Here is a 27,926-nt window from a genome sequence, read left to right as displayed (position 1 = left end):
CGTTGCTACATTTCAGCATGCTAAAATACCAAGAGCAGTTTCTTTTAAAATCATTTCATTTTAATTGCATTACTTTCATTTTTTACAATTTTACAGTGGAACATTACAATTTAAAATTCATCTCAAATGTCCTAAGTAACAAACAGGATGGCCATACTAGACATACCAGAAAGAGACATCTGAATTGTAGATATTAAAAAACGGTAAAATACACAAAGTTCAGTACAATCAAAAAATTAAGTTATATTGAAGCACCATGTTAAGGACATATTAAAATAAATATAATGAATACACTAGCTTTTTATAGACAAAGGCAAGGCTTAACACAACTATGTCAAAAACATGTAGGACAGCCCAGGGCTCTCATGTCTGCAACTGTTAAAACTGAGAAGAAGCCAACAAACGCTTCCATCTCGGACATGGGACTGGGGAGGAAAAAATAAAAATAAAAATAATAATAATAATAATAATAATATTAATATAAGTTTGGAGATGTCAGGTTTTGGGTCTTGGTGACCTACAGGGCTACAGTACATTATCGTAACAATATTCTATCAAGTGTTAAGGGAGTCTGATTAAGGATCAGCTCCGAAGGACACTAAACATCTCTCTAGAGTAATACAAGTGGTAACTATTAAATTATGCATTTGCCCAATGTACCAAAGCAATACCCAATATGATACAAAAACCCATGAAGCTGATATAGACAAATGTTTAGAGTTAGAGGGAAAAAAGCATCAAACGTCAAAACACATTTGTGCTTGAAAAGTGTATGTGATGTGTGTGGAAAAGATGGGATGCTATTCAACTACATTTATTTGAATAGCAACCCATCTTTTCCACATTACATGTCATTACATCACAGATGGTAAGATCCAGAAATGTGTGTGATTTGTAAGCATTTAATGTAAAAGCTTCTCTTCCATGACATGCAGGAATCCAAATACAGGACACCTGAGAGCTGCTCCAAGTAAATGCTTGTCATATGAGCACCATTGACTGCACACTCCTATTCAACTTGTCAAATGGGCATTGAAACAATCCAAAATTGAAAGCACATGAACTTTACTCTGGTCCTTCATGTGCAAACCCACTAAACCATGCAAGTTGACATACACGCTAATTTTTCCTCACATTTGATAGGACATGTTCTTTTAACAAAAAGCAATCTAGATTGCCAACTCTGAACTGAAAAGGCTAAGAGGAAATAGAGAAAATTTCCACATGGTGGAGAACCGCATCCCCATCATGTGGCAAGTCTTGTGTACTACAGGATCAACAGAATATCTATTTTCCTTTGTTTTTGTACGAACAGTAACCACTAGCATGAAAATATTACCTTCTATAATTATGTACTAAACAAACTTCATTAAATGTAGCATACAAATAATTAACCAAGTGTGCTAATAAAAATATGTCTTTAAATATTTCAAGAAAAAAGTCTGTTTTGATGCTAAGAACAGGACAATTTACATAAACCCATATAAGTTTAATGAAAACAAAAAGAACACCTTATTACATTGAAGTTTTAAATAAATAACTTCTTAGCATATCAACAACAAAAGGATGTTATTAATCAGTATATTGTAGGTCCAGATCCACTGTACCGTCAGTCACCACAAGCCTCAGTCTCTTGGGCTTGCGATCCGCTATGGCGGTGCTTTGCGAGTGGGAGGTGGAGAAGTGTAGAGAATTATATGGGTGAGTTCCAGGCTGCCCCTGATGCTGCTGAACCTTTCCAATTTGGTCTCCGCGGACTTTAGACCTACTCACAGAGGGAGAAGGTGTGAAGTTTGAGGGATCACACGCTTCTACAACCAGCTTTCCTTGTGTTCCTGAAGGCTCCATAAGACAATGATAAGTGTAATTTGCAGGTCCTGAACCAGTGTAGTTAAAGTTTTCACCATCGCCACTGTACCCCAGAGTCACAGAATGATCTCCAGTGAAGTTCACTACGTAAGACTGGTGAGGAGGCTGAATGTGTTCAAAGGTGGTTGACTGAGTTTTAGTCAATGGGACCTCATGGATTGAGGATTCTCTGCGTCCCAGATGAGGACTGCTGTGCTGCGATACAGGAGGTGAAAGAGAGGAGCTGAAGTTGAAATCAGAAGAATCACAGTGAGAAACGTTTGGACACATCTGATTCTTATTGGGCTGAATAGAAGACACTCCAGAAAGTTGAGTGTTTTGAGTGGGAGCCACAACAGCATGGGGTTTCTCTAATTTTGAGATTTTGCTTTGTGTTGTACTGTAACATTGAGAACTTTGAGATGAGGAAAATAAATATGTGGAGGGCAGGGATGGATCTTTATCATTTCTTGATATCTGAGGCTTCATACCTGCAATGTTCTTAAAAGCATTTGTTGTGGTTTTGCTAGAGCTGACGAAATAAACAGGGTGAATGTGATCACCTTGCTGACTGGGATTTGCAGGATACTGTTTGGAAAGAATGTTCTTTGGGCTTTTTTGCAGATTTTCAGGAAATCTTGAGAACCCAGCATTAGGCCATCTAGCAGAAGAATCTTTCCCACTGTGAGAACTTGATGGACCAGGCCAAGCAAAGATGCTTTCCAGGTTGTTGTGAGATTTTGAGCTGCCTGCAGCCATGGAAATTTGACAAGCATTTTGGCCTACCTCGGTTTTCGAGACATTCTTGGGGTTTTGAAAAAAAGGAAGCTTCTTGTCATTGCTACGAAAATGTGCATTACCAGAGCTGAACGCACTTGAATAATCTGCAAGTGAGGTTGACTTATTTCCTACGTGAAGGGAATGGAAGGGTGTAACAAGGTTACTCTGAGTTCCAGCACCGTGTAGGCTTTGCGTCGACTGGTTTGAAATTACAGATTCAGATTTAGTATTAGAGCTTTGCAAATTGAGAGGTCCATGAGTTTTGTCTTTAGCATCACTTTTAGCAAGGCCTGACTGAGAAGACTTTGTGTTTCCAAGGGATTCAAGAAAGTTTAACTTTTTATCCTGAGGATGCAAGCGCACAGTTGGGTGTACAGGCTGTTTAGCACTTGTAGATGCATTGTTAAACATTGTCAGGTCTTTGGGGAGATATGGTGTTTCTGAATCTTCCTGCACCAGGAGATCTATGGGACTTTTTGACAACTCGCCATCAGACAAGTACAGATCTTTCTCAGGGTCTTGAAGAGGAGCAGAACTTGTGGCTGTATTACATAACTTATCTTTGAAGAGTAGTTGAGGCGCACAAATAGATGACGACGTGTCAGATTGAGCAAAGACGAGATCCGGGAAGCTTAGATCTTCACCACTACTAAAGTTACTCACTGGGCTTGGGGATCCTAGGTAAGGGGTCTCTGGATTCCATGCATCAGTGGGACTTTGGGAGAAGGGGCTGCTGAAGGATCCTGTGTTATGTGGTTCCCCAGGACAGTAATCTATCAAAGAGCTCGCCAAGCTGTTTTGTGCAGGCATCTGATCGTAGCTTTCAAGATTTAAACATGGAAAGTCAAGCACATCCTCTGAATAGTTACTAAAGCTGCACTCTGTGGAAAAGGGAGAGATGGGAGGAGACTGATTCTGAGAGGATGTTACACTGGTATTAGTGGGAACACTTTTCTCACATATCTGTGACTGGCTCAGAGCCTGGAGTTTTGACAGACTTTTATTAATCTGAAACAAATTGTGACTCAAGCACATGTCATTCCCTCCTTTATTCTCAGTCCTAATAACTCCAGTCTTAAGAATATTGGAATTGTCGGACACATGCCCTCTTGTATCCTCTTTTGCTTCAATACTCCCACTGACATTACTAACTCCTGTCAGCCCATCATAACAGGGAGAGTAAAGCGATAAAGGTGAAAGGGATAATGGTAGAGGTGAAGTTTCAAAACTCACTGGATCTTTGAAGGTCTCAGTCCCCTTGGTACAACTACGCACTGCCATTATTTGCTGGCACGGAGACGGGTTTTCCTCTTTAACTTTGCCAAGAGGCATCTGTTCCAGTATTGCTGCTGTAGAAGAGACAGATGTTAACTTATTTGGCTCCCTGTACATAGTATCAACGCTCCCATCTTCCTTTTGAGCTTCTTTCCACTCCACCTCCCACTTGCCTTCAGCTCTCCTGCACAATCGAATCAAAGGTAAAGGTTTAATGTCATCAATGTCTGTTTCAATTTTTGGACCAGATGAGTTTTGTTGGAGTTGTGCATTGATAACCTCAGTACTGTCTTGAACTATTTCTTTCGGTGTGCGTTTGCTGTTTTTCTTGTTGATGCAAACTTTTGATACTTTTTGCTGTCTTTTACATGGTTTAGTTGCACATTCTTTTCTGCAATGCTCTAGCACGTCTTGGACTGCTTTGGTGGCTTTCTCCAAACCTATGCCTTTATCAGCCTCCCCATGACCCCGAATCCTCTCCATTTCTGCATTTAAAATTGAGACCGAATCCAAAATGGCCCTAAAAGGGTCAACTAAAGCCAAGCATTGCTGTGGGCTTGATTTGTCCGCAACACTTTCGGCTTCATCCGTACTATTCATTTCCCACTCCTTTCCCCTTTTCCTCTTAAGGCGGATTCTGACATTTAGCCTCTGGTCTTCTTCGGTCTTGTCCAAAACATTTGAGGTAGACAACTCATCTCTGATGGCATCTTCTATATTATCCATAATCTCACAGCCCTCTGGTCCTTTAGTTCTTTCTTCCACTCCTTCCACACTTTTCGCTTGGTTCTCCTCTCTCATGTTGCATTTAACAATTTTTTCTTTAATTGTGGATTTTTCACTCTTAAGGTCATTGATTGTCTTCTCACAAACAGGTACATTATTTGTGCTATCCTTGTTTTCACAAACTCTGACATTGTTTCTCACTGGTCCATGCTGAGCACTCTGAAGAACTTTACAGCATTGTTTCAACTTGGATGAGCCACGCTTTTTGGACCCAACGCCAACATTGCCTTTATGAGTTAGACTTGATTCTAGTAATGAACATTTCAGCAATGTTGTCTCCACACTGCTGCTTTCACTTGGCTTAGGTAACAGATTGTCCGAGTTGAGTTCTGTGTCCTTGTTGACATTTGTACACCGTTTTGCAGGTACATTAGCATCTTGTTCTGGGTCTGTATCAAGCGATTCTCGAAATGCTCGTTTCTTTAGGGGAATACTGCTCTGAGAACTATGATCCAGACAAACCATGCACATGGATGGAGGCTCTGGGGAAATCAAAGTGTTTTCTGACTGTCTCACTTGAGTATCTTGATGTATATTTGGCTGATCAGCTGCAGTGAGTCCCTGAATAGAGTGCTCATTTCTGTTAAGTGCATCATGCTTGTCCTTTGTCTCGTTATTGTCAGCAAGTGATAGTGTCTTCATATTATCAACTTCTCTGTTACCACTGTAACTGCATGGAAGTTGGTTGTCATCAGCATATTTATCTTGTTGATTAAACTTTCCACTCAAACTCTTTTTAATATCCGTCAGCAGTACCTTTGCCTCTTTAACAACAACAGTCCTGCTCCCAAAATGCACTGTTAACTCTTTCTTTTTCAAGTGATTTCCATCTCCCAGCTTATTGACTATTTCTCTATCTTGCACCTCAGGTATACCCTCAACATTTGTTTGTTTCTTATCTTTGTCTACTCCTTTCCTTTTCTTTATAGAATCTTCAGATTTTTTTGGAATTGTGACCTCAACAGATGCAACCGTTACAACATTATTATCTTTCTTACCTTCCTTTTCATGCTCACTGTGGCTATCCTTAACATACATATCCACAAGTTCTTTCACAACAGGTTGTGTTTTGCCTATCTCTAAATCACATGTTACTTTTAGGTACTTATCGGCACTCTCCATATTTACTGGTCTGAAATACAACTCCTTCACACCTTTCTTACCTTGTCTATTGCTTTCTTTGCTCCCATTTAACTTTGTGCTCTGCTGTACTGATGCTGCTGCTGTATCCTTGTCTCTTCTACTGTCTGACTCCCTCTGACCTGTACTTTCGACCTCTGGTTTACCTGGGATAGCCACCCTGACCAGACTTACTTTGAGGTAACGATTTAACCCTGAGAGGAAAGAGATAGGACTGTTAAGAGATGGTGAAGACAAGGAGGGTGTAATGCTTACAGCGCTAGATACAGACTGCCTGTGGTTTTGCTTGTTATCCCCTGAGGTCTCTGAAGCTACACAATAACTAACATCACCTTTCCTAGGAGTAATGGAACCGCTGATGTGTCTACCGTCACCAGCCACTTCCCTGAGGCGATCCCTAAAGACTCTCTGCTGCGCCTCTCTGATCACCATGCTCTCCGTTTGTGATGATTTGTCACTGTTAGCTCCAGCATCTCCATCAAGATATACATTTTTATCAGTACATGGTTTACCTGGAGAGATTAAAACAGGATTAGTGATCTCCTTGGACTCAACCTCACTTCCTTTTTGCTGCTTCCCATCTTTTGTCTGCGAGTCAGAGCATTCATTTCGGTCTGTAGAGATTTTAGAGTTCGATTTGATCAGTCTGGTCCTCCTTTTCTTGAATCTGGAGAGTTTAGATCCAGTCCTTGATCGGAGACGGCTCCAACGACTACGAAGAATATTCCTGGTCCTTGAGGAAATGCCCTGGTGGACAATTCTGACAGAAGATGCATCAATATTACGTCCCTTGGCCTTCATATTGTTTCTTTCAGGTACACTGGAAACACATCCAAGAGTGAAGGGTTTAAATCTAATGACAGGGTCTCCATTTAACACTTCTCCATCCTCACCCTTTCTCTCCTCTGGTCCATTTATGTTAGCCCTGCTGGGTATTGGAGAGACAGATTTGCTGTTCTTTGTGATCCTCTCTGGTTTTGGTCGCTCTCTCTCAATTAGGTAGAGCAGGGCCCTTTCTTTGCTCAAGGGGTCCTTACAGCTTAATAGGAAATTTGTGCTGTGATGATGGAGGCAGATGCTCAGCTCCTTTAGCTTGAGGTGAGGAGAAGATAAGAGGTTTTGTGTTCTCTTTTCCACCTGTTTGCAATGCTCCACCCTCTTCCGCCTATCAGTCTTTCTCATCTTGCTCAAAACAAGGGCGTTCCTCTTTGTCCTTTGGGAAAATGTATTCCTCATTGGCAAGACTGACAAAGAATAAGATGAGAAGAACAGACAGCCAGAGTTAAGTGGTTGACAATAGTGAGATTAGTTGACAATACTAGCTTCTTCACCAAATTATCAGGCAATCGCATGGGATGCTTAAATATATCCTTTGCGATTTTAGAATCAAAACACATACATTTTACTCTGGGACACAAGTAATTCAAAATATGAATGGTATAACAAGCATACCCGAGTTTGATACAGTGAGGAATGGCTTTGGAGTGCCATTTCCTCTATTCCTGTTCAGCCTTAGATCGGTCTCTCTGAACTCATATTTCTGTCCTGAAGGATCCCTGGAGCAAGCCACATCTGGAAATTGGTCTCTCTTCTTAAACAATCCCTCTCCTCTCCTGCATAGATTGGCATCATTAGATCATTTATATTGTAATAAAAGCATATTTAAAAGGCTTTAAATCGATTTGTGTCATTAGAAACCTAATTGACATTAAAAAACTAATACAGCTCAGAATAATTACACGTGTCCATTGAGATAATTATGCATCATAGATCTAACATCACTATAATATCAATATATTAGAATGGCAGAATTATTCTAATTTCTATTAGAAAAGTAAAGCAGTATTAACAGATTTACTCTCACCTCTCACATGTGCAACATTCACACATTTCATTATTCTCCCCAAAAAAGCTGTCCCCATAGTAACAGGTTATCTCTTCCCCTGGAGAGATGGGCCGCACCACTTTTACACAGGCTCCATTCTTATCTCCTGGGACAAACTAAAAAGGAGGAAAAGAAACAAACATTATGAGCAAATTACTTTTCAGTATGAACTGTTTGACTATAATCCATTTAGTCATATGCCAGGAAGGAGGGTTTCTGTGGAAACTGCGATAGATTATTTTCAGGATTATTTTATAAATATAAAATTTCAAAAGAACAGTATTTATTTGAAATATTAGAAATATTCTGTAACATTATAAATGCCTTTACAGTCACTTATTATTAATTGAATGCATCCTTGCTAAATAAAAGTATTAAAATCTTACTGCCCCCAAACTTTTGAACAGTAGTGTATTTTTTCCTATATACATCTATGTATAAATTGTTGTCTAGATTTAGGACTACAATGACCCAGACTTTTGACAAAACAAAGAAAACAATTTAAAAATGACTTAAACTAAATTCTAGAGAGGTCATATAAATAGCACATACAAATTAGATAGACAAAAAAAAAAAAAAAAAAAAGGCTCATGTTTAAATTTTATCAAAATGATGGACCACGTTTAAAATGATCTGTCAGTTGTGTGTATATGACTAAGGCTATCACTAAGGCTTGATTTTAATCAATTCTCAATTTGATCAAAAAAGCAATTCTTGGGATTTATGGGATGTACGGTCTTTATCCGATATTAATATCTATATGGACAAAATAAGCTTACGCAATATAAACATGAACGCGACCGGAGGCAACGGAAAAACATACAGAGAGCAGCAGCAGCTTTTATTTCTGTTCCGATAGCCATCGTCTTTGTGTCGTTATATTTCTCACAGATTTCTGCTCGTTCTAAATCAGATACAGATAAGGTAACAGTACCAATTACATTTATATGAATGCATTAGTGAAAGAGTGATTGCATGTGAATTAATTCTACCTGGCAGCATCTCTCTAATAATAGTGAGGCTGTGGGTTTTGGTTACTAAGAAATTTATGCTAGAACTTTTTAGGTTATAAGCTATTTTATTGATAAATCACAGAAAATTGTTGACAAAAAATGTCTGCACTACTGAATGTTTCAGTGCGCACAATCTGCACATGATGTGCGAGGTACTGTCTGTATGTGATTGTTACAATGTAGCAGCTCAGTTTAGAATGGCGATTAACTTGTGTACAATTTAAAAACATGCATTCATCAGATCAATTTTCAGCATCCAGATGGTATAATCAAACATATCTTGAGTGCCCTTCGTGCAGGGCTTCAGACAAAAAAAATAAATACAAAAAATGAAGGAGCCATTGGTTCCTATAAGGGAAATAAGGTCAACAAGGCAAAACTATTTTTTTAAGTGCCACAAAAAAATAAACGTGTTTTATTTTGTCGTGTGTTGTCACATCTGCCCTCCTTTTACAGCATCAGCATTTTCATCCATCTTGTGGATGTCCTGGGAACTAAGACTCACTTAAAGTAGGAACTGAATTGCTTTTCCAGCTTGAGAACTACATAGTCACCAAGAATTGTTCTTTACACAGAATCTTGGCCAATGAGTATAGTTTGGCCGCCTCCTAATGCATCATATAAACGTTGTCGTATGTCTTGCACACACCCAATCTATTTTTCTTCATTAGTAATATCCGAGAGGTAAATTTGGTGATTTATATGCCATTATACGAGTGGTGTTGAATTTAATTTGAGCTCCTTTCATCTTTTGTCATGTAGACAACAGGTTAAGTAAAAATATAAGGATTATGTGATAGTGCATATATTTAGAAAATGTCCACTTTCTATAGTTATTTATCTAGCATTGAATGGATTTTGTGAGGTAAATTTAACGTTATGTGACATGATTGTTCTCAAACTGTTCTATACAAGCTCTTTCCAAGGTTGAAATGCTGATTGAGTGATCTGTCAGGTCACATTAAAGAGTGCCAAAATGACATTTGTTGTGATAAAATTTACATAATTTGAAAGCTGAACGTTTGTAAATTTTTTACAAAAATTAACAAACACATTAAAAGAGACATATTAAAGGTGACAATTAAGTACAAATCTTACAGAGAATATGAATGGCTGCACTACAAATAATGTGAAGTTCAGGCAGTAACAGAAAACAGCAAAGATTAAAAGATATTGAAAATAAGAATCTATATCAGTTTCAATTAAAAATGAGAATTGTTAACGATTAGTTCACGTCTACACAGCTGATGTTTATCTGTTGTAGTTTATCCATGTTGTGTACATGAAATAGACAATGTCTTCCTGCACTTTTACAGCACTTGCATGTTCATTCATTGACACGTCTCTGTTTTCGATCTCTCTCGTGCTGGCTTTGAAAAAGCCTGATATTTTCGTTTTGACATGCGTTTCTGACGCGGAAAGCTGACCCTCGCAATCCCCGTGCGTATTTTGGCGCTCGGTCAAACTCAGTGAGGTTTTTTCCCACTGCAACTTTGCGGCGCGTCGTCTTATTTTATTACGTCAACACAGCAAAAGATGTGATGGGCTGCTCAACACAGAACGTGCAGGTAAAAAGGCACGCAATTTTTATTCTTAACATGTACGTTTATATTGTCGCCAGTTATCAGCAAAAATATCACTTGCAAATTAATATTTTTGGCCGCAACAGCTAACGTTTTAGACACATCCTGGAGCCTTGCGGAGTATGCATTTATTTGTAATTAGGAACAGAGCGTAAAAGTGGACTTCAAAGATTTCTTATACAGTTGTGCCCTCTATAGGCCATGATCAGCGACTAGATGACGTCAAGCTTAAAGAGAACTCTAGAGAGGAGCATTTTGCTAAAAAATACGCACTATTATTCACATTGTATTTTTACTTAACCTGTTCTTAAATATTATGTTTGAATAAATCTGTCATGTTTTTATGACAGCAACCATTTAAATGTTTGTTTCAAAAACGAGTAGAAACAAGTTATAACGTTTTTATTATAAAAACTTCCTTATATGTAATTTATATGAAAGTAGCCTAAACAAATAATAAAAATTTAAGCTTTAATGTTATAGTAATTATACCAACTTGGGTTCCCTGTATAGTTTATAATATTTTTTTTCGACTATCAAATCGCAAGCTTGTGAATTCAAAATAGAATTGTGAAATTTGTGTGTGAATTTTTGTGTGTGTCCGCATTTTTAATAGACAGTATAGGAATTTCTCTTACTCAACAGAACAGCACATCGTCTCATGCTCATCCTATCATATATCTCTCCATGTTACCACCAATAACCAAGAAATCGCTTCTGCTTGCATCGTTATCATTGGTAGGGGTTATCATGATACCAGAAGCTCAATAATCCATACCAATATTAGTGAAGTGTCATGATTCTTCAAATAATTTTTGATACCATAGTAAGGAGTTTTCAGTAGCACAGTTTTTGCTATTTAATAGATAATACATTAAAGCAATAGCATGTAGCAATCAAGTGTTTTTTAATGAAGTAAACACTGCTCAATTATTCAAGACAAGTAATTAAATGAAGAACAAACAAAAAAGACAAGAAACAGAACAAAGAAAGCTTGACAATTTTCCATATTTAACTGCAGAGGGGTTATTAAAGTATTTACATTTTCTTGTATAATATCAGGAAAATGCAATTACCGGCCTCCTTGTTTTTTGTGCCTTTTTGTTCCACATATTTAGCCAATTAATCCTACCTGATGCCTACCGAAACTTCAATTTATGGTGTAAGACTTTTAATAAAGAACATACCACAACAACGAACGCTTCCGCACTCGTACGCTTGAGTCTTAGAAGAACTTTGAAAGCTAGTAAATCACCAACTAAAAGGCAACCTGTAAAACCCACAAAATTATAATCTAGAGAGATTATTTATAGACAGCCCTGAAAGGGTTGAACGTGCGTAGAACAGATAACTTCAAGCGAGAGAGTCGTAGAGATCGAGAAAGCCGTAAAAAAGGAAAGACAAAAGACTCATATGGAAAGCCTCAGAGAGTGAGAGGCAGAGACGGGCTAAAGATAAGACCTGTTAGTGAAGGACGCTTGGTTTATGACAGGGAAAGCCCAGCAATGTAAATATTTAAGCTTATACATGAGGAGATTCGCATGTATTGAAAGGAAAATGAGCCTTTCAGGCAGACAACGGTTCTAGAACTGGAATGAGGCTCCTTTCTAGAGATAGAACAAAATGGTTTAAACTTATGGCTCGTTTCCACTGAGCGGTACGGTACGGTACAGTACAGTTTGGGTCGGTAAACCATGAATCGGCTAGCGTTTCCACTGCCAACAGTACCCTTACTTGATAGGCGTGGTGTAGTCTATGCCGGAAAGAAGCGATCGACGTCATTTTCGCGCGAAGAAGAAAGCGACATAAACAACAATGGATGACATACAGCAGATCTTGTTCTTGCTTCTCGGCATGTTTGTCACAAGAAGCCAAGCGCCGACATTAGGCTTTTCTCAATAGCAAGTACGCAAAGTCCGGACTTGCCAAGTCCGGTAATTCTGCAAATGGACCCGCGCGTTCTTCAAAGTGTCACTCAGCTCGCTCTGCTACTCCGGTTATCTCTGTATGTACATTTTAGGCAACAATAAAACGAAATATGTTATAAAACACCACACTGCCTCTTTACGTTTTCATTTAAAGAAATCTTAAACATTATAGCCACAAAAATGTGGTTCAGGCAACGCGTATTGATTATATTCACTGCATGTAACGTTAGCCTATTTATAACAACCAAAAATATTTAACACAACCCTGCCTCTTTTCGTTTTTTAATTTTGAAAATATTAAACTTATTAATATGGTTCAGGCAATATGTGCATTTGTACTCTGATCATCTTCACTGTAATAAAATACAAAATTACAAAATTAAACCCTGTCTCTTTTTGTTAACTTTCAGTTATCAATAATAGCCATTATAAAAGTACAAGTAAAAAGTACAAGAAGCTATAAAATAAGAAATAAAGCAAACAATTAAGTCAAACATACAAAGTCAGCGCTCTAGTCTAACGTTACAACGGTTAAGTTAAATAGCCTAAATATAAAGTTATGAAATTTCACTTGGCCCTCAGTTTGGCCAGGGAACAAATTATAGACTCACAAGACCAAAGATCACCCGTTAGGTCTACACAAGACGAATTATATCTCATGTTTAACCACTACAGAGATGTCAGAGTCAGCGTCAAACGTCAGAAGGACCAGCCGAGGAAAGGCTGTTCCAGGCGGGGTACATGAGCGCCGAGCACCCGGTGATTGCCTGGATCTCACAACCTGGATCAAATTTTCATAAATCTTTATAAATAAACCACAGATTTGAGCTTTAAACAACTACATTCTCACCTGAAAAACTTAAAATTACATTTCATGACACATAACAGTAGTATTATATTTAAACTGCATATTCAAAAAAATGGCACTTCTTTTTATGTTGTCATTCCCCTTGTAGCACGCGCAAGTGACAATTCTGTCAACCAATCAACGTCCTGCAGTGAGTCTAGCTCCACCCTTTAGTATCGTACTAGGTGCTAGGTACCCCAATGGAAGGTTACCCAAAAAGTGGTACGGTACGGTTCGGCATTTTGGTACCATTCACAACTTTTGACAGTGGAAACGGAAATAAATGCATACCGTACCGTACCGCTCAGTGGAAACGAGCCATTAAAGACTCTGGTAGGTCTAGCAGCAGTACAGCAGAAAAATATGTACATGTAATAAAAAAACATGTAATGACTCCTAGAAAAGGAAAATGTGATGTTACTGTTAATAAATAGCTAAAATCTTTTACATTTTTATAGGCATGGTAGAGTGCTAAAAATAATTTAAACCAACAGACCTGGATAGACAGTAAATATAAAATTGCTATTAATATCTTTAAACAAACAGAAGAAATTCACCTAACATTGTCAGAAGACAGCTTTATGAAGTGGAAATAGGCAGACTAAAAGTAGGATTTTTAATCCGTAACAATAGGTGTTGGGAAAATCATGTAAACTGGTAATTTATTGGTCTTGGAACAGCCAGGATGATTTTAGTGTAAAATAGGTGTACCAGTTAAAGAGACAGAGTTTGTGACCACAGCTCGGACTCGAAAAGGCAATAGCGGTGCGTGTAAGATCGTTTCCCACACTGTATTAGCAAGAAGAGCTTGTACTTCAGAACGCTAGAGGCTTAAAGACGTGTAAAACGATAGTTAAGAGATCTTAAGGGAGGCACTGACTACAAAATAAGTCAGGTAAACTTTATTTTAATATAAAGTTAAATAATAGTTTAAGATTGAGTAAAAGAGGGAAAAGTATATATATATAGAGCTGGAATATTTTGGGAAAAGGGAAAGAGAATGTAAACACTAGCAACAGTAGTCAGACTTAGCAAAGTTTAATAATAATAAGAAGAATATGGAAGAATACTCTAGCACTGGCTAGAAGGAAAATTAACCAAGAGATAATGGTAATATAAGATAAAATAATGTATAGGAGGCTATTACCTCGAGTGAGAAATAAAAAATTATATAGAAAAACATGGGTTATTTATTCATTTATTTATTTATAGTGCCCTTAACCAAGGCACTGAACAATTTTAAAACTAAGCGGTATATTGAAAAGAAAAGGCTGAAGGAAGAAGGTACGTTTATTGGGCAAGGGTGAGTAAGTAGGGTGGTGCAACAGTGAGAACAGAGGCTATAGCAGGGTTGGGTAAGCAAGCAGAGTCCTGACTGGGGGTTAGGAGCAAGGATACGCAGTGGGATGGGCTAGGGTGAAAAGATGAGTTTTAAGGGAGGAGTGAAAACTGCGTAGTGTAGGGGACTGTTTTATATGGAGTGGGAGTTTATTCCAATGAAGGGGAGCCAGGAGGGAGAAGGAACGGAAACGGGATTGGAAACAGGGCGAGGGTGGGACCGAGACGGACAGCAGAGATTGAGAGCGTAAGGGATGGGAGGGAACATAGTAGGTGATAAGTGCAGCCAGATAGGATGGGGCAAGACCATGGAGGAATTTGTAGACTAGAGTAAGGAATTTAAATAAGCAGCGATAGTAAACAGGGAGCCAGGGTAGCTGGTGGAGAGGAGTGGGGGATGTTGAATATAATACAGGCAGAGGCGTTTTGAATTTGCTGTAGTGATGTGAAGGCGTAGGAGGGAAGGCCAAGGAGTGAGTTGCAGTAATCAAGGTGGGTGAAGATGAGGGCATGAACCAAGAGTTTAGTGGCAGAGAAAGAGATGGAGGGGCGTATTTTGCGGATGTTGAGTAGGTGGAATCGACAGGTGCATGTAGTGGCCGAGATATGATCAGCAAGGGAAAGGGTGGCGCCAAAGATGACACCGAGGTTGCGAGCAGAGTTAACCGGAATGAGGGACAGGGGAGGGAATGAAATGGTGGGGGTAAAAAAATAAAAAATAAAAAAATAAATCGTTTTTTGATGGGTTGATAAGGAGTTATTGGCGAGCAATCCAAGACTGGATTGCAGTCAAACAAGCAGTTATATGGACAGAGTGGTCAGGGGTGAAGGAAGGGAAGGAAAAGAAAATCTGGGTGTCGTCAGCAAAGAAATGGTGGGGGAAATTAAAAGAAGAAATTAGAGCTTCAAGAGGTGAGGTGTACAGAGAGAATAACAAGGGTCCAAGGATAGAGACCTGGGGAACACCAACAGTCAGAGGGGAGGGGGGAGAAGTGAAGCTGTTGAAAGCAACAGCAGAGGTGCCGGAAGATAGGTATGAGTGCAGCCAGCTAAAGGATGTTCCAGAAATGCCGAGGGTGGAGAGGAGAATGGGATCGACTATGTCAAAGGCTTGGGAGAGATCAAGGAGATTGAGAATTGAAGAGGACAGCATGAGAGGAGTTGGCCAGATGATTCTGGACAGTGAGGAGAGCAGTCTCCATGGAATGGGAAGGACGGAAACCAGATTGGAATTGGGGGTAGAGGGAGTTGACGGATATATATTGTGATAGGCATACAAGAACTAGACACTCAAGGAGTTTTGAAAAATATGGAAGAAGAGAGATTGGGCAGTAGTTGGCAGGGCAGGCAGGGTCAAGAGTGTTTTTTTAACAGAGGAATGATAGCTGATTTAAAAGCAGCAGGGCAGATACCGGTGGACAGGGAGGAGTTAAAGAGGGAGACTAGATAGGGGAGGATAAGAGAGAGTAGAGGGGTTAGGAGGGAAGCAGGGACGGGGTACAGAGGGAAAGAGGTTGGGTGGGCCTTTGAAATGGAGGAAAATTCAGAATAAGATGTGGGGGGAAAGTCAGTAAAGGGGGCATTAGAAGCAAATGGAGGTAGAATGGGGAGCTGGGGATAGGGACTAAACTGCGGGAGAGTCTGAAGGTGTAAGCGAATAGTAATGATTTTTTTGTGAAATAGTGGAAGAAAAATCACTAGCAGTGAGGATTGGGAGAACTGAAGATTGGGGTGAAGAAGGGGGACGGAGTAGTTTATTTAGGGTTAAGAAAAGCTGACGGGGATGGGGTGCAAAGGCAGTGATGAGAGTTTGAAAGTAGTCATGTTGGCTAATTCCAAAGCAGAGAGGAAATTAGAAAGGAGGGAATTATAGGCTTGGAGTCGCTCAGCCCAGCGCAATGAACGTCAATCTGATTTAAGGGAAAGACTGAGCCATGGTTGAGAAGGCCTATGTGAAGGAGAATAAGGACATAAGGGGGCTAGGGAGTTGAGGGAAGAGGATAGCGCACTAGAAAGGGTGTCAGAAGCTAAGTCTAGGTGAAGGGAAGAGAAGTCTGAGATGGAGGGAAGCAGTGAAGAGGAAAGGGAGATCAGGGAACTGGTGTCTAGAGTACAGAGATTACGACGGAGGACACGGAGCAAGGGTAGCAGAGAGGAGGGTAGAGGGGAAGGGTAGGGAGAGGGTGAGGGAAAGAAGGAGATGATCAGAGGGGGGTTGGGGGGCAGTTAAGGTGGATGATGTTGCCTTACAGTCGGAGATGAAGATAAGGTCGAGAGTATTACCAGAGGTGTGGGTAGGGGGCGAAGGGAGAAGCAAGAGGTTAAATGAGTTGGTGAGGGGGAGAAGGGCAGAAGCAATGAGAAGTCACCTAGGAGAATGAATGGATGAGGGAGGGGTAGGAGGGAGGAGAGGAGGCAGTCAAGATGGTTGAAGAATGCGGAGGGAGGGCCAGGGGGACGATAGATAACAAGGAAGGCAATGCAGTGGGGGGATGTAAAGGAGGAATAAAAAAATTGTTTAATTATAGGCCAATAATATTTAAAGAGTCACATAAAATAGATTAGGATTATGGAAAATATTGCAGTATCTATTACAGGGGTCGGCAAGTAACTTTGGCCGCGGGCCAATATTTTTTTTAGCCAGTAGATGACGGGCCAGCTGCACAGAGTATGGATACAAATTAAATACTTTTATATAGGCCTATAATCGCGGAATATGATGGGTCCGTCACCGTCCGTGGATCATTCGTTCAATAGTTTTTTCAAATTAAAACCAAAAATAAAAAGATGAAAAACGACTTGTTTTTCCATTATTTATTTCCTGAACTAAAATGAAAAAACGAATAACAATGGGTTTTCTGATTTTCTGATTGTGCTCAGATCAAAAATAGAAAAAATTTATTACTGGATTAGACAAATTTTAATTTTGATTTTTAATTTAACACCTTAGGCATATATCAAGGAAATCATTTTAAACAGATCAAGTACTATTGTGGTAACAGATTACAGCCATTTTAATAAAGGTGTGAATAGCAATCATACTCATTCGCTTACAGTCCGACTTTTGAACTTTATTCCTTTTTTTTGTATTATTATTTATTCGGGACACACACATACACACCTAAGGTTTAAGGAGTTCTGCGCGGGACTGTTTTTTTTTCTGTCCCGCTCCCACAAGGTTCTATTCAGCAACCGCTTAAAATACACTCGGTGTTCACCCCGCTTTATTTCCCAACCTGACGGTTCCGCAAAATTTAGATCTCGTTTCCATAATCTCACATTCAAATGTCTCTAACGGCAAGAATGAGATTAAGTAGCCTATAATAAATGCTATACAAAAATTGTGTTCGTGTCAATATAAATATTAGGCTATTTTAACATTGTACTGTCAGCAGAGAAAAAAAGTAGCCTACACTAGAGTTCTGACCGCTACCGTCTTTTGACGCGCGAATGGACACAAAGTGGTCAAGCGTATAACTAGACGCGGCAGGCGCGAATTTGACGCGCTATTCGTGTCCGGTGTGAACGCACAGTTATACTTTAAAATGTAATCCCGCGCCGCATGATTCCCTATGGGTGTTTCACGCAGTATGCAGCGGTGAAATCTCCGCGCGCCTACGGCTTTTCTCAAGTACTAGTGGAAGAGTTTTGTGCAGCATTTAGGACTTCCAAAATAATCCGGCGGGCCAGAAAATATTGCTGGCGGGCCAGTTTTGGCCCACGGGCCGCCAGTTGTCGTTCCCTGATCTATTATATTAGATACTAATATATTCTAATATGCAGAAAGAAGATATACAGTAGAGAAGATATGGACTATAAAGACTGGAAAAAATTGGGAGAGAAACTGGACAAGGATGGTCAATAAACTGGTAGAAGAGTTAAAAAATTGAAAATTAGCTCACTATAAATAATAGGTTATAGTAGACGAATTGTAATGTTTGAAATACATTGGACCTGAATGACACGCCTGGATGCAGGCTTATCATGCAGGTGTTTGAGGACAGCAAGAGAGCAGATAAGGAGGACAAACAAGCTCTCATTATGAACCAAGAGCACCTAATGGCCTTGACTGAATCTGGAACCCCTCGAAAGGGGGCAGAGATGGCATAAGAAGTCCTATACAGTTTGTATATGCTTCTTGTTTAGTCATAAGATAGACTTGAACGTAAGACTACAATAGCAAGCAACGACAGCACTGCATCCACCAGCACTGAGACCTTTGAATTTGCTGAAACCCTTTGGGAAATCCAGGCAAATATTATTACTTTAATGATTTATTTAAAAAACAACAACATAGAACTAAAAAGACTATTATGAAGTGGTTGCTTGATATGCTAAAAAAAACGAATGCACTTATGCTAAAACGGGTTAAAGGATTTATTGGTTTTTGACTGACTGATAAATACATGTTAAATTAAGAAAACTAAAAATATTACTGTAATTGAAGAAATAATAATTTGTATAATCATAACATACACACACACACACACACACACACACACACACACACACACACACACACACACACACACACACACACACACACACACACACACACACACACACACACACACACACACACACACACACACACACACACACACACACACACACACACACACACACACACACACACACACACACACACACACACACACACACACACACACACACACACACACACACACACACACACATAGAAAATGTGGAAAGGTATTATAGTAACAAACAAATCAATGGATAAAGAGAGATTTTAGATTTAACTCAAGAGACCTTCAGGATAAGAACTCCTGATAAGACAATTTAATTACTGGGTTATTTTTTGAGGATTTAAAATGTATGAGATACCACCAGACACTGATCACCGACATTACTGAAAAGAATGTTTATGCTTTTGAAATATTGTTAAGTCTTTATGAATTAAAGAGTTCATTGGCTTCAGTAGACTTTGAATATTAAACAATGCTATGGCAATTGAAGAAACTCTTGTGATTATGGTTCATTATGGTTACATGCCATACATTCATTATAATCAAAACAATCCATTAATTAAACCTTTGTATCCAGAGTAATCCTTCTGATGTTTTCCAGAGTTTCTGAGAACATTATATAAGTTCAAACATTAAGGATACATTATATATCAACAAATCAATTTGTTCCTATACATAAGGTTCCCATAGTCAAGTTTGTAAAACAATCTCTCAAGCTTAAACATTTCCATAAATTTAAGCCTTTTATATTTTAAATAAAATTTTGTCTGACATTTCCATAAATTTAAGCCTTTTATATTTAAAATAAAATTTTGTCTATGTTAAAAAGATGAATTTGTAAATTTAATGTAAAGTATAAAAGGCTTAAATTTATGGAAATTTGTAAGCTTGAGAGATTATGTTTTACAAACTTGACAATGGGAACCTTATGTATAGGAACAAATTGATTTGTTGATATATCATTTATGTTTGAACTTATATACTGTTCTCAGAAACTCAGGAAAACATCAGAAGGATTACTCTGGATACAAAGGTTTAATTACTGGATTGTTTTGACCATAATGAACCAGAGAAATCATTTTATATTGTGATATATTTATGCAACAATTACTACAAAAAGAGTTTGTTATATTTCATGGTACAATGACGATATCTGAGAATGTGTTAATGCTCAGCTCAAGAAATGATTACTGAATTTAGTGTAAGATATTTGAATGAGAAAATTAGTTAGAGACTTAGAGAAAAATATTTGACCGAGAGGTTAGAAACTGGACATTTACAAGCTATGATAGAAAAGGAACTTTGTGTCTTGTTTGAACACTGTAGTAGAAGTTTCAAGACTGGTTCAAACTGAATAGTGTGTTTAAACTTGTAGTTGGATCAAGAAAACCCCTCACATCCTTAGATACTAACTTTGTGCCCGAAAGACCCAGGAGACGTCAGTCGGCACAAGATCCCCAGAGGAGGAGCTGCACGTTCTACTGGGAAGACCTATAGGGTGCTTGAAGTAATGGATTCTTTTTGAGATCCAAATTGGCTTAATCTACATGATAATCAAGCAAAAGCACAAAGTTTTGCCCCTTGATGATGCACACATAATTATAATATAATTACATAAGAAATATAATTGATTATCTTTGTTATGGGAACCAGAAAACTACACTGGGTGAAATATTACATGAATGTGTAACAAACCAATGAATTTAAGAATGATGAACAAATGTCCATGTTATTGGTTAAGTTTGATGAAGTGAACAAAGTTTGTGCCACACCTATGTCTGAGAATGAAGGATAATGAGTCTCAGGATAATTGCATGAAGGGGGTGTTTTATAATATAAAGAAAATGCAATTACCTGCCTCCTTGTTTATTGTAGATGCCTTTTTGTTCCACATATTTAGCCAATTTATTGAATATAATACATTGCATTCAATGTTGTTATTTATTTCCGTTTGTAAAAAATGGCTTGTATTGTATTGGCATAGATTTACAGTAATTGTTCGTTATGTATATGTATGTGTGCCTACTCATGAGAAAGAGGAGCAGATGTGTGTGCGCTCAAGGACACAAAGAACTGTGGTTCTACTCCTAGAACCTTAAAAGGAAATCAGCCATCTTGGTTGAGTTTACTGGAGTTCAAGGACATGAAGAGGTGGACAGCTTGCACATGCGAGGCCTTGAGAAGGAACTGGGAAACTTTAGGAAAGTCACAACTTATGTCTATCAAGAAGATTAGAACCTAACACCTGTTGTAAACAACTGGAGTATAAAAGACTGATGAGCTGATTGCCTCTTTGGATATTGCAACGTCAGTACCCCCAACGCCTAGAAGCCCAGAGCTGAGGACAAAAAACCCCAAGCAGAAGACAAGAAGCCCAGAGCTGACTTCACCTTTGATTCGAAACGTGATTATTGCATTTTATACTTTAATGATGAAGTTTTATTTGCCTTTACATTTTTGTTTGTTATTTAAATAATTGATTACAAAAACTGCCTACCGAATCTTCGATTTATGGTGCTGTAAGACTTTTAAAATGATTTTAATTTTTAATTATAAATGATTTTAAAATGCTTATAATTTAGGCCAGACTTGACTTACTTTATCTAACCTGAGAATAATAAATAATAAGGGTAAAGGTGTTAAGATCAAAGTACACACCGCAAAACAATTGCAAGACCGCATGCACAGATCTATTGTGACTCCTCCTTTATAGAGTTTAATGAATTAATTGTATCAAATGTACATTTACGCTGCAACATATGTACAGGGTCTTTCAAAAACCAAGCTATTCAAAAGATTCCCCACAAAATCAAAAGTAATAATTGAGTATCTTACCTTACAGTTAGGTCTGCAGTCTTTTCCCAAGCAATAAAAAAAAAAGAGAAAAAAAGAGAAAAAAAAGGCACAGTCAGATTCTGTACCTAATATTAAAAAATATTACTGATCAGTATAAATATACGGGCTCTCTCACCATGATTAATGAAGGCAGCGGGCCCCAACCAAAGCTGAGCACATCTCTTGCGCGTCGAGTACATGACACTGAAGTCATTCACTCCTGCTCTGAGCACGGCACTATCCTCGGGGCTCAGCTCAGCTATACAGCCCTGCAGTACCTCCACCCGTTCTCCCACAAACCTGGAGAATTCAAAATCATCATATCCTCAAATATGGTGGTCAACAAAATTAAAAAGTAGACTAATGTTATGATTACATTTTAAGTCACTTTTATTTATATAGCGCTTTATACAATGCAGATAGCTTCAAAGCAGCTTTACAGTGATCAACATGAAAATAATGATTAATTGATCAATTATTAAATCATTATAAATAGTTTATGAAAAAAAAAAAAAAAAAAAAACTGAGCTAACCAGTGTCGGGTGGATGTGATTTTGGCTCCATTTGTCTCAGAGGAATAGCGGGTACACGGCTCAATGTTCACCCCGTTGTCCAACAGAAATGCTGTCATATAGCGATACATCTAAGGAAAAGAGATTCATTTAAAAAAAATAATTAAAGCACACAGCAATATTCAATAATTACTAGAATTTGAATAAATCTACTGCTATGCACTCTGCTTGTCTTTAACAAAAGCCAAGCCCTCACAGACAAGACACCACACTCAGAACGTTTACTACTGGAGCGTTCGGAGATTCAAATTCAGAGAGACAAATTATGGTAGAGCGTAGCAAGTAGATTTCTGTTGTCTTTCTTAGGGCAAAGTATCAGACAGTGTAGATTCCCAAGAAAGTTCTCGATTTGATTTCAGTTTCGGAATCATTTGGGATTTCATTCTGTATATTTACACTATTAATTAATACCTTTTAAATACACTCAAACTGTGAAAATGTTTGAATGATAAAGTAAAACTTTCTTTAAAAACAAATAATATCTAACGGACCCCAAACTCAACAAATCATATAGTATAGTAAATTATACATTTTTACACTTTGAAATACAAGACAAGAAACTAAAGATTGCAATTAAACTGAAAAATCAATCATTTTACCCTGCCCTTGTTAATCTTACACAACCTTTTTTTCCCAGTACAGTCCACATTAATGTGTGCAGAGAGATCCAGTGATCCAGCAAAGACAAACACGTTGAAGTAAAGGCATTGACACATTCCTAATTGGTGATGACAACAACATGTACAAAAAGAGGAAAAGTCAAAGTTCATACATTTTGGATAACATATTATACTCACATGCTGCTTTAACAACTCATGTCGGTGGGAACCCAGCCCAGTGAAATAGCCACTGACCCATTCCCCATCCAACAGAGCATCAAAGGTGGCCTGGAAGTCATGTGTGCGTTTGAACCGCAGAAGGGTCTCTCTGAGGTAGCCCCATCGCCGGATCTCAGGGGGAGGACTTCACACAATGAAAGAAATCAAACAATTTCAAATGGAAGAAATCATCGAATATAAACTACAGCTCAAAAGTCTAATATTAATAATAAGAAATGTTTCTTGAGCAGCAAATCATCATATTAGAATGATTTCTGAAGGATCATGTGACACTGAAGACTGGAGGTAATGATGCTGAAAATTCAGTTTTGCATCACAGGAATAAATTACATTTTAAAATATATTCAAATACAAAACAGTTATTTTAAATAGTAATAATATTTCACAATAGTTTTACTGTTTTTTTTTTCTTTCTTTTAATAAAATAAATGCACCTTTGGTGAGCATTAGAGACGTTATACAAAAACATGAAAAACTTAACCCAAACTTAGTCTATTGCTGCATCCCAATTTGCCAACTTACACTGTCCTAAAAGTATGTACTGTTTTTGTGAAGAAAAATGACATACTTTTGAGCGTTTAGCAGATTAGTAGGCACGATTTGGATCATACTACTTCGTCATAATTACGCATTTAATGGACTGCTCTGTCGCTTCGTTAAATACATCCTGACACTGTTAAAACTGCACGGTCAATCATCTTGTAATAGTTCAAATCCTCCACATTCTATTCAATTTAATGTCCTACCGTATCAGAGAGAAATGTAGTAGCATGTTGATCTGCCAGGCGTGGGTCTTTCATGCGGAGAACTCTCCTCAGTTAATAACCAAACGTATCTTTATAAAAGTTCAGAATGCTGTTACATATGTAATATACTGTGGATAACACTGAATAAATATCTTTTCTTCAGGTTAGATATTGATTATTAATGACTAAAAACCCCTTTATCTAAACCCCTCTACTTAACAGTTCGTCTCACACATCCACCACGTTTGTAATTTTTTTACGCTTTTTATTCAAGTTTGTGATTGTAATTGAATCCTCCATACAACACACAATGGGCTGTGAGCAATTTTAGCCGTTCTGGGTATCTTTGGAATACTCATTTCAACACACTATGATTTAGGACACACCAATTCTAATTTCGAATACCATAAAGGACCGACAGTATGCGAATTGGGACGCAGCATATGTTTTACATTACTATGTAAAACAAACAGGACAAACCGATTACAGTTCAGGTTTTACTATCAGAATAACAAAACAAATATTTTTCTTTAAATACTGTGGATAAAATCTGTCCATCATATATATATACATACATAAAGGCCTATATATTTATATAGCAGCAGCGCAAAAGAGTCAAGCAGAATAAGTACCTTATATTCATCTTGTGGGTGCTGAACCCCAGTAAGGGATCCAGCACCAGACTCGTGGCCAGATCATCTGTCTCACAAAGCTCTCTCACACTCATTCTATAAGATCCCTCCATGGTAGCCCACCATCAACATGCTGGAACAAAATGAAGCCAGTGAGTTACACATTCAAACAGCTGCAGGTCATTAAACACAAGCATAACATACGGAAAAGAAAGGGAGCAACCATAATTTATCCTCACAGGTCCTGTTTGCTACATCCAGGTGTAAATGGGGTCGAAAACGTTTTGAGCTTGTCCACTTTCATCTATTTCCAGAGGTAGTCGAAAACACATTCAACCAGATTGCTTTCGTAGAGTAGACGACGCTCATGTTGTTGAATGTATTCGAACAACCACAAAAGACCGCCGACTGACCTAACGCGTGCTAGCCAGACGGGATTTAAACTTTGTCGGCTGAAGACCAAAGTTTGGTTTGAAGATGAAAATCGTACCAAGCACAATGTTTCCTCACCATTCCTAATTTCTAACACACACCCACCGCGTTCGGCTGGTCTTGCGGCTGTCAGAGCAGAAACTAAATATACTGCTGCTCTCCGTAAGTTTTTGCGTCATCTCCAGTCGAGTTCATATGTAAATTGCGTGAGCTTATTTCGTCCATTAGATCGATAGATCGGAAAAAGCCCATACATTTACACGCCCATAGACCCTCCCCTCAAAGAAATCAGGACAGAAGAGGTTGAAAGTGGAAAACAATAGACGGATTAAAACACCAATTGTAAACGGGAATGCGTCTCCCTCATCTACTTGTAATCCGATCGACCAAAACGCATCTTAATACCAGGTGTAAACAGGCCCTTCGTCTTACAGTAAAATAAATCAATTTACAGTGGTGTTCAAATGTTAACCACAAGTGAAAATATTTCTATTTTAAAGAAATTATTTATTACAAATGATATTATCATCACAATTTAAATGAAAATGTTTTTTTGCCCTGACGACAGCAGCAGTCCAGCAGTGCAAATTCAAGTTATGTAAAACCAACCTGTTCAAGTTCAAACAATTTGAGAATCTTGAGCTTCTATGCAAGCAAGAAGATCTGACTTATGATTTTATATCACAACTTTATATGTTTTGTTTCATTCTGTAAAGCTTTGTTTTTCCATATTTGGATCAGATTTTTAAACCTAAATGATTAATGCACTCTCAGGCTTTTGGACTTTTCCACAAATGTAAGTATCCTTAACTTATTTAGATTATGATAAATTCAATTTTACAGTCTAGTTTTTCACAGTGTTTTGTGGTCAATAACATTTAAAATATGCATAATCCATTTAGCACATATCAAAGTAATAGCCTCACTACTTACAGACAATAGTTTACATGTCCTCATGGGACTTTTTCTTTAAGCTGTCAGGAATAATGTGTATAGCAAAAGCAGGGTTTTTCCTGGCTCTAAACGAGGCAGAGGTGGTAAAATCCCGATCATGTATTTTAACAGTAAGATAATTAAATTAGTATTTTTCGTAGACCATCATATAGCCTACTTCTTGTGGGTGGAGCTCGGTACCTCTAGGGGGGTCTGGGGGCATCATTAATCATAATCATTGATTAGCATATTCTGTCTTGATAATCTACAATTCACATTCCCGGGGGCGGGTTTATGTACATTTTAGGGTTGGTGATGTCACTAACCCGGGAGGAATGTCATGTAATCCCGGCTCCCTACCAGCCATTTGTTGTAGTCCTTAAAAAACGATTTCTTTAAAAGCAAATATCACCCTTCCCTTTGAACTTTGTAACTTTGCAGATATTGTTTATGCTCAAACAGCAACATTACACACTAACTAAAGTTAAAAAAAGTGAAATCATAATCAACCACCCCTTTAAGTAAATTACAGATCAATTCACTGTTACTAATTGGAAATTTGTTGAACAAGAAATCTTGATACATTTCTTGGTTGAATGTGGCATTATGAATTTATTAAACACACAAATCCAAAAGTATAAAACTGAGTAGTGTCACTTAGGTAGGACAATTTCTAAAACAATAGTTCAGAGAATCAAAAAATTTGAAAGCATAAGGTTCTCTCTACAATTAATTTGTACAGTGTGTAAACAGCAGAAGAGAAAAAAAGTGTGGCAAAGCAAAAGCGATACCATACTTATTTCCTCAGGAAGAGACAGTTGGCAAATGCTGAATTAGTGGCCTCGATCAAGCTTGTTTATGACAGATGCCATTTAGTGTTCAATTGTAATTTTTCACGTTATTTACACAATTTACTGAGCATAATTGCCTAAGTCATTTTGTGTGTTTTCTTGTTTTCCAAAAACATTGAAATATGACTTAGGCAATTATGCTATGAGGCTAACGATACATTATTGTATACTGTAACCCTTGATGATTGTTGATACTGTCATGCAAGCAAATATCCTCCTCTTGTGGATTACTATACGTATAAAGCTTCTCTCCGCCGACAGGTCAGGAGTCGCACGACAAAGCAGTTATTCAGTCGGAAAACACTTCAGCACTAGAGTAGTAATCGAGTTCGAGTAGTACGTGTCGCGAGCGTGAAAAAAAAAAAGAGCTCCGGGAATATGCGTGTTAAGACCAGCTCAGAAAGATCTCAGCGCGAGCCGACAGCGGCGAAACAATTAAAGAAAAAAACATATACAAATGGGAAATAAAATTAGATGATAGTAAATAATATATGTCGCGTGGTCTCACGGTTACACCCCCATCGGTCACCGAGCACCTTTGATCGCGCCAATTAGTAGTTATTAAACAACACACCTCACTGGAGGTAAAGGGATAGCCTAATTGATTTAGCCAATTCATAAATGCTGATTATTAACGGTCACAGGCGCGAGGGGCCATATATCACTGTCGGGGAGTCGAGTTAACGGACTTCAACCCAAACCACCGCGGTCCATTTAGCTCACTGGACAACATAAGCAGACCCACACGGTCCAATTTGAATCTTTAAACATGCTATATTCTTCACTTTGAATAATATATGATTTCCAAAAGTGGCGCGAGCATATCCATGTAGCATAATAAACAGCAGAGTATTTTACCTGACGGGCTTTCCTTCAAATTTGTGGTCGATTTGTCCGTAGTGAAATTCGCCTGAAAGCTAACAGGCTAGCTCTTCCTGTTGGTTACGAGTGCTGCAGCCATCTGCTCCTGCTGTCTCCATATTCCATGATTGTGATGTTTCTGCTGCGGATATATTATCATAAACCAGAAAATGGGCAGCCGAGTTCAAACAATTCGGGAATTATTCTAACATTAATTTTTCTGTACTGCGTTTGTTTTCGAACGTAGAAGTCTTGTCCTCCTGGAGTCGAAATGAATTCAACCAATCCTTGACATCGATGGTCGCGTTCCTA

The 27,926-nt window shown here is 38.3% G+C and overlaps 1 protein-coding gene across 1 annotated transcript; it reads right to left on the bottom strand.

Annotated features, from left to right (window-relative positions):
* Positions 1-38: 38 nt before the first annotated feature.
* On the bottom strand, positions 39-27,882 carry kmt5c (lysine methyltransferase 5C). The gene is made up of 9 exons (XM_082142188.1): positions 27,612-27,882; positions 24,538-24,670; positions 23,118-23,283; positions 22,282-22,391; positions 21,885-22,048; positions 21,749-21,768; positions 7,694-7,830; positions 7,282-7,442; positions 39-7,073 (listed from the first exon to the last, which is right to left on the bottom strand). The coding sequence occupies exons 2-9, from the start codon at positions 24,648-24,650 to the stop codon at positions 1,573-1,575; spliced, it is 6,372 nt and encodes a 2,123-aa protein (XP_081998314.1). The 5' UTR covers positions 24,651-24,670; positions 27,612-27,882; the 3' UTR covers positions 39-1,572.
* Between the last annotated feature and the right edge of the window lie 44 nt (positions 27,883-27,926).

The sequence above is a fragment of the Leuciscus leuciscus genome (assembly GCF_965113295.1).
Source record: "Leuciscus leuciscus genome assembly, chromosome: 1".
NCBI lineage: Eukaryota > Metazoa > Chordata > Actinopteri > Cypriniformes > Leuciscidae > Leuciscus > Leuciscus leuciscus.
This window is presented reverse-complemented; position numbering and strand designations above follow the sequence as displayed.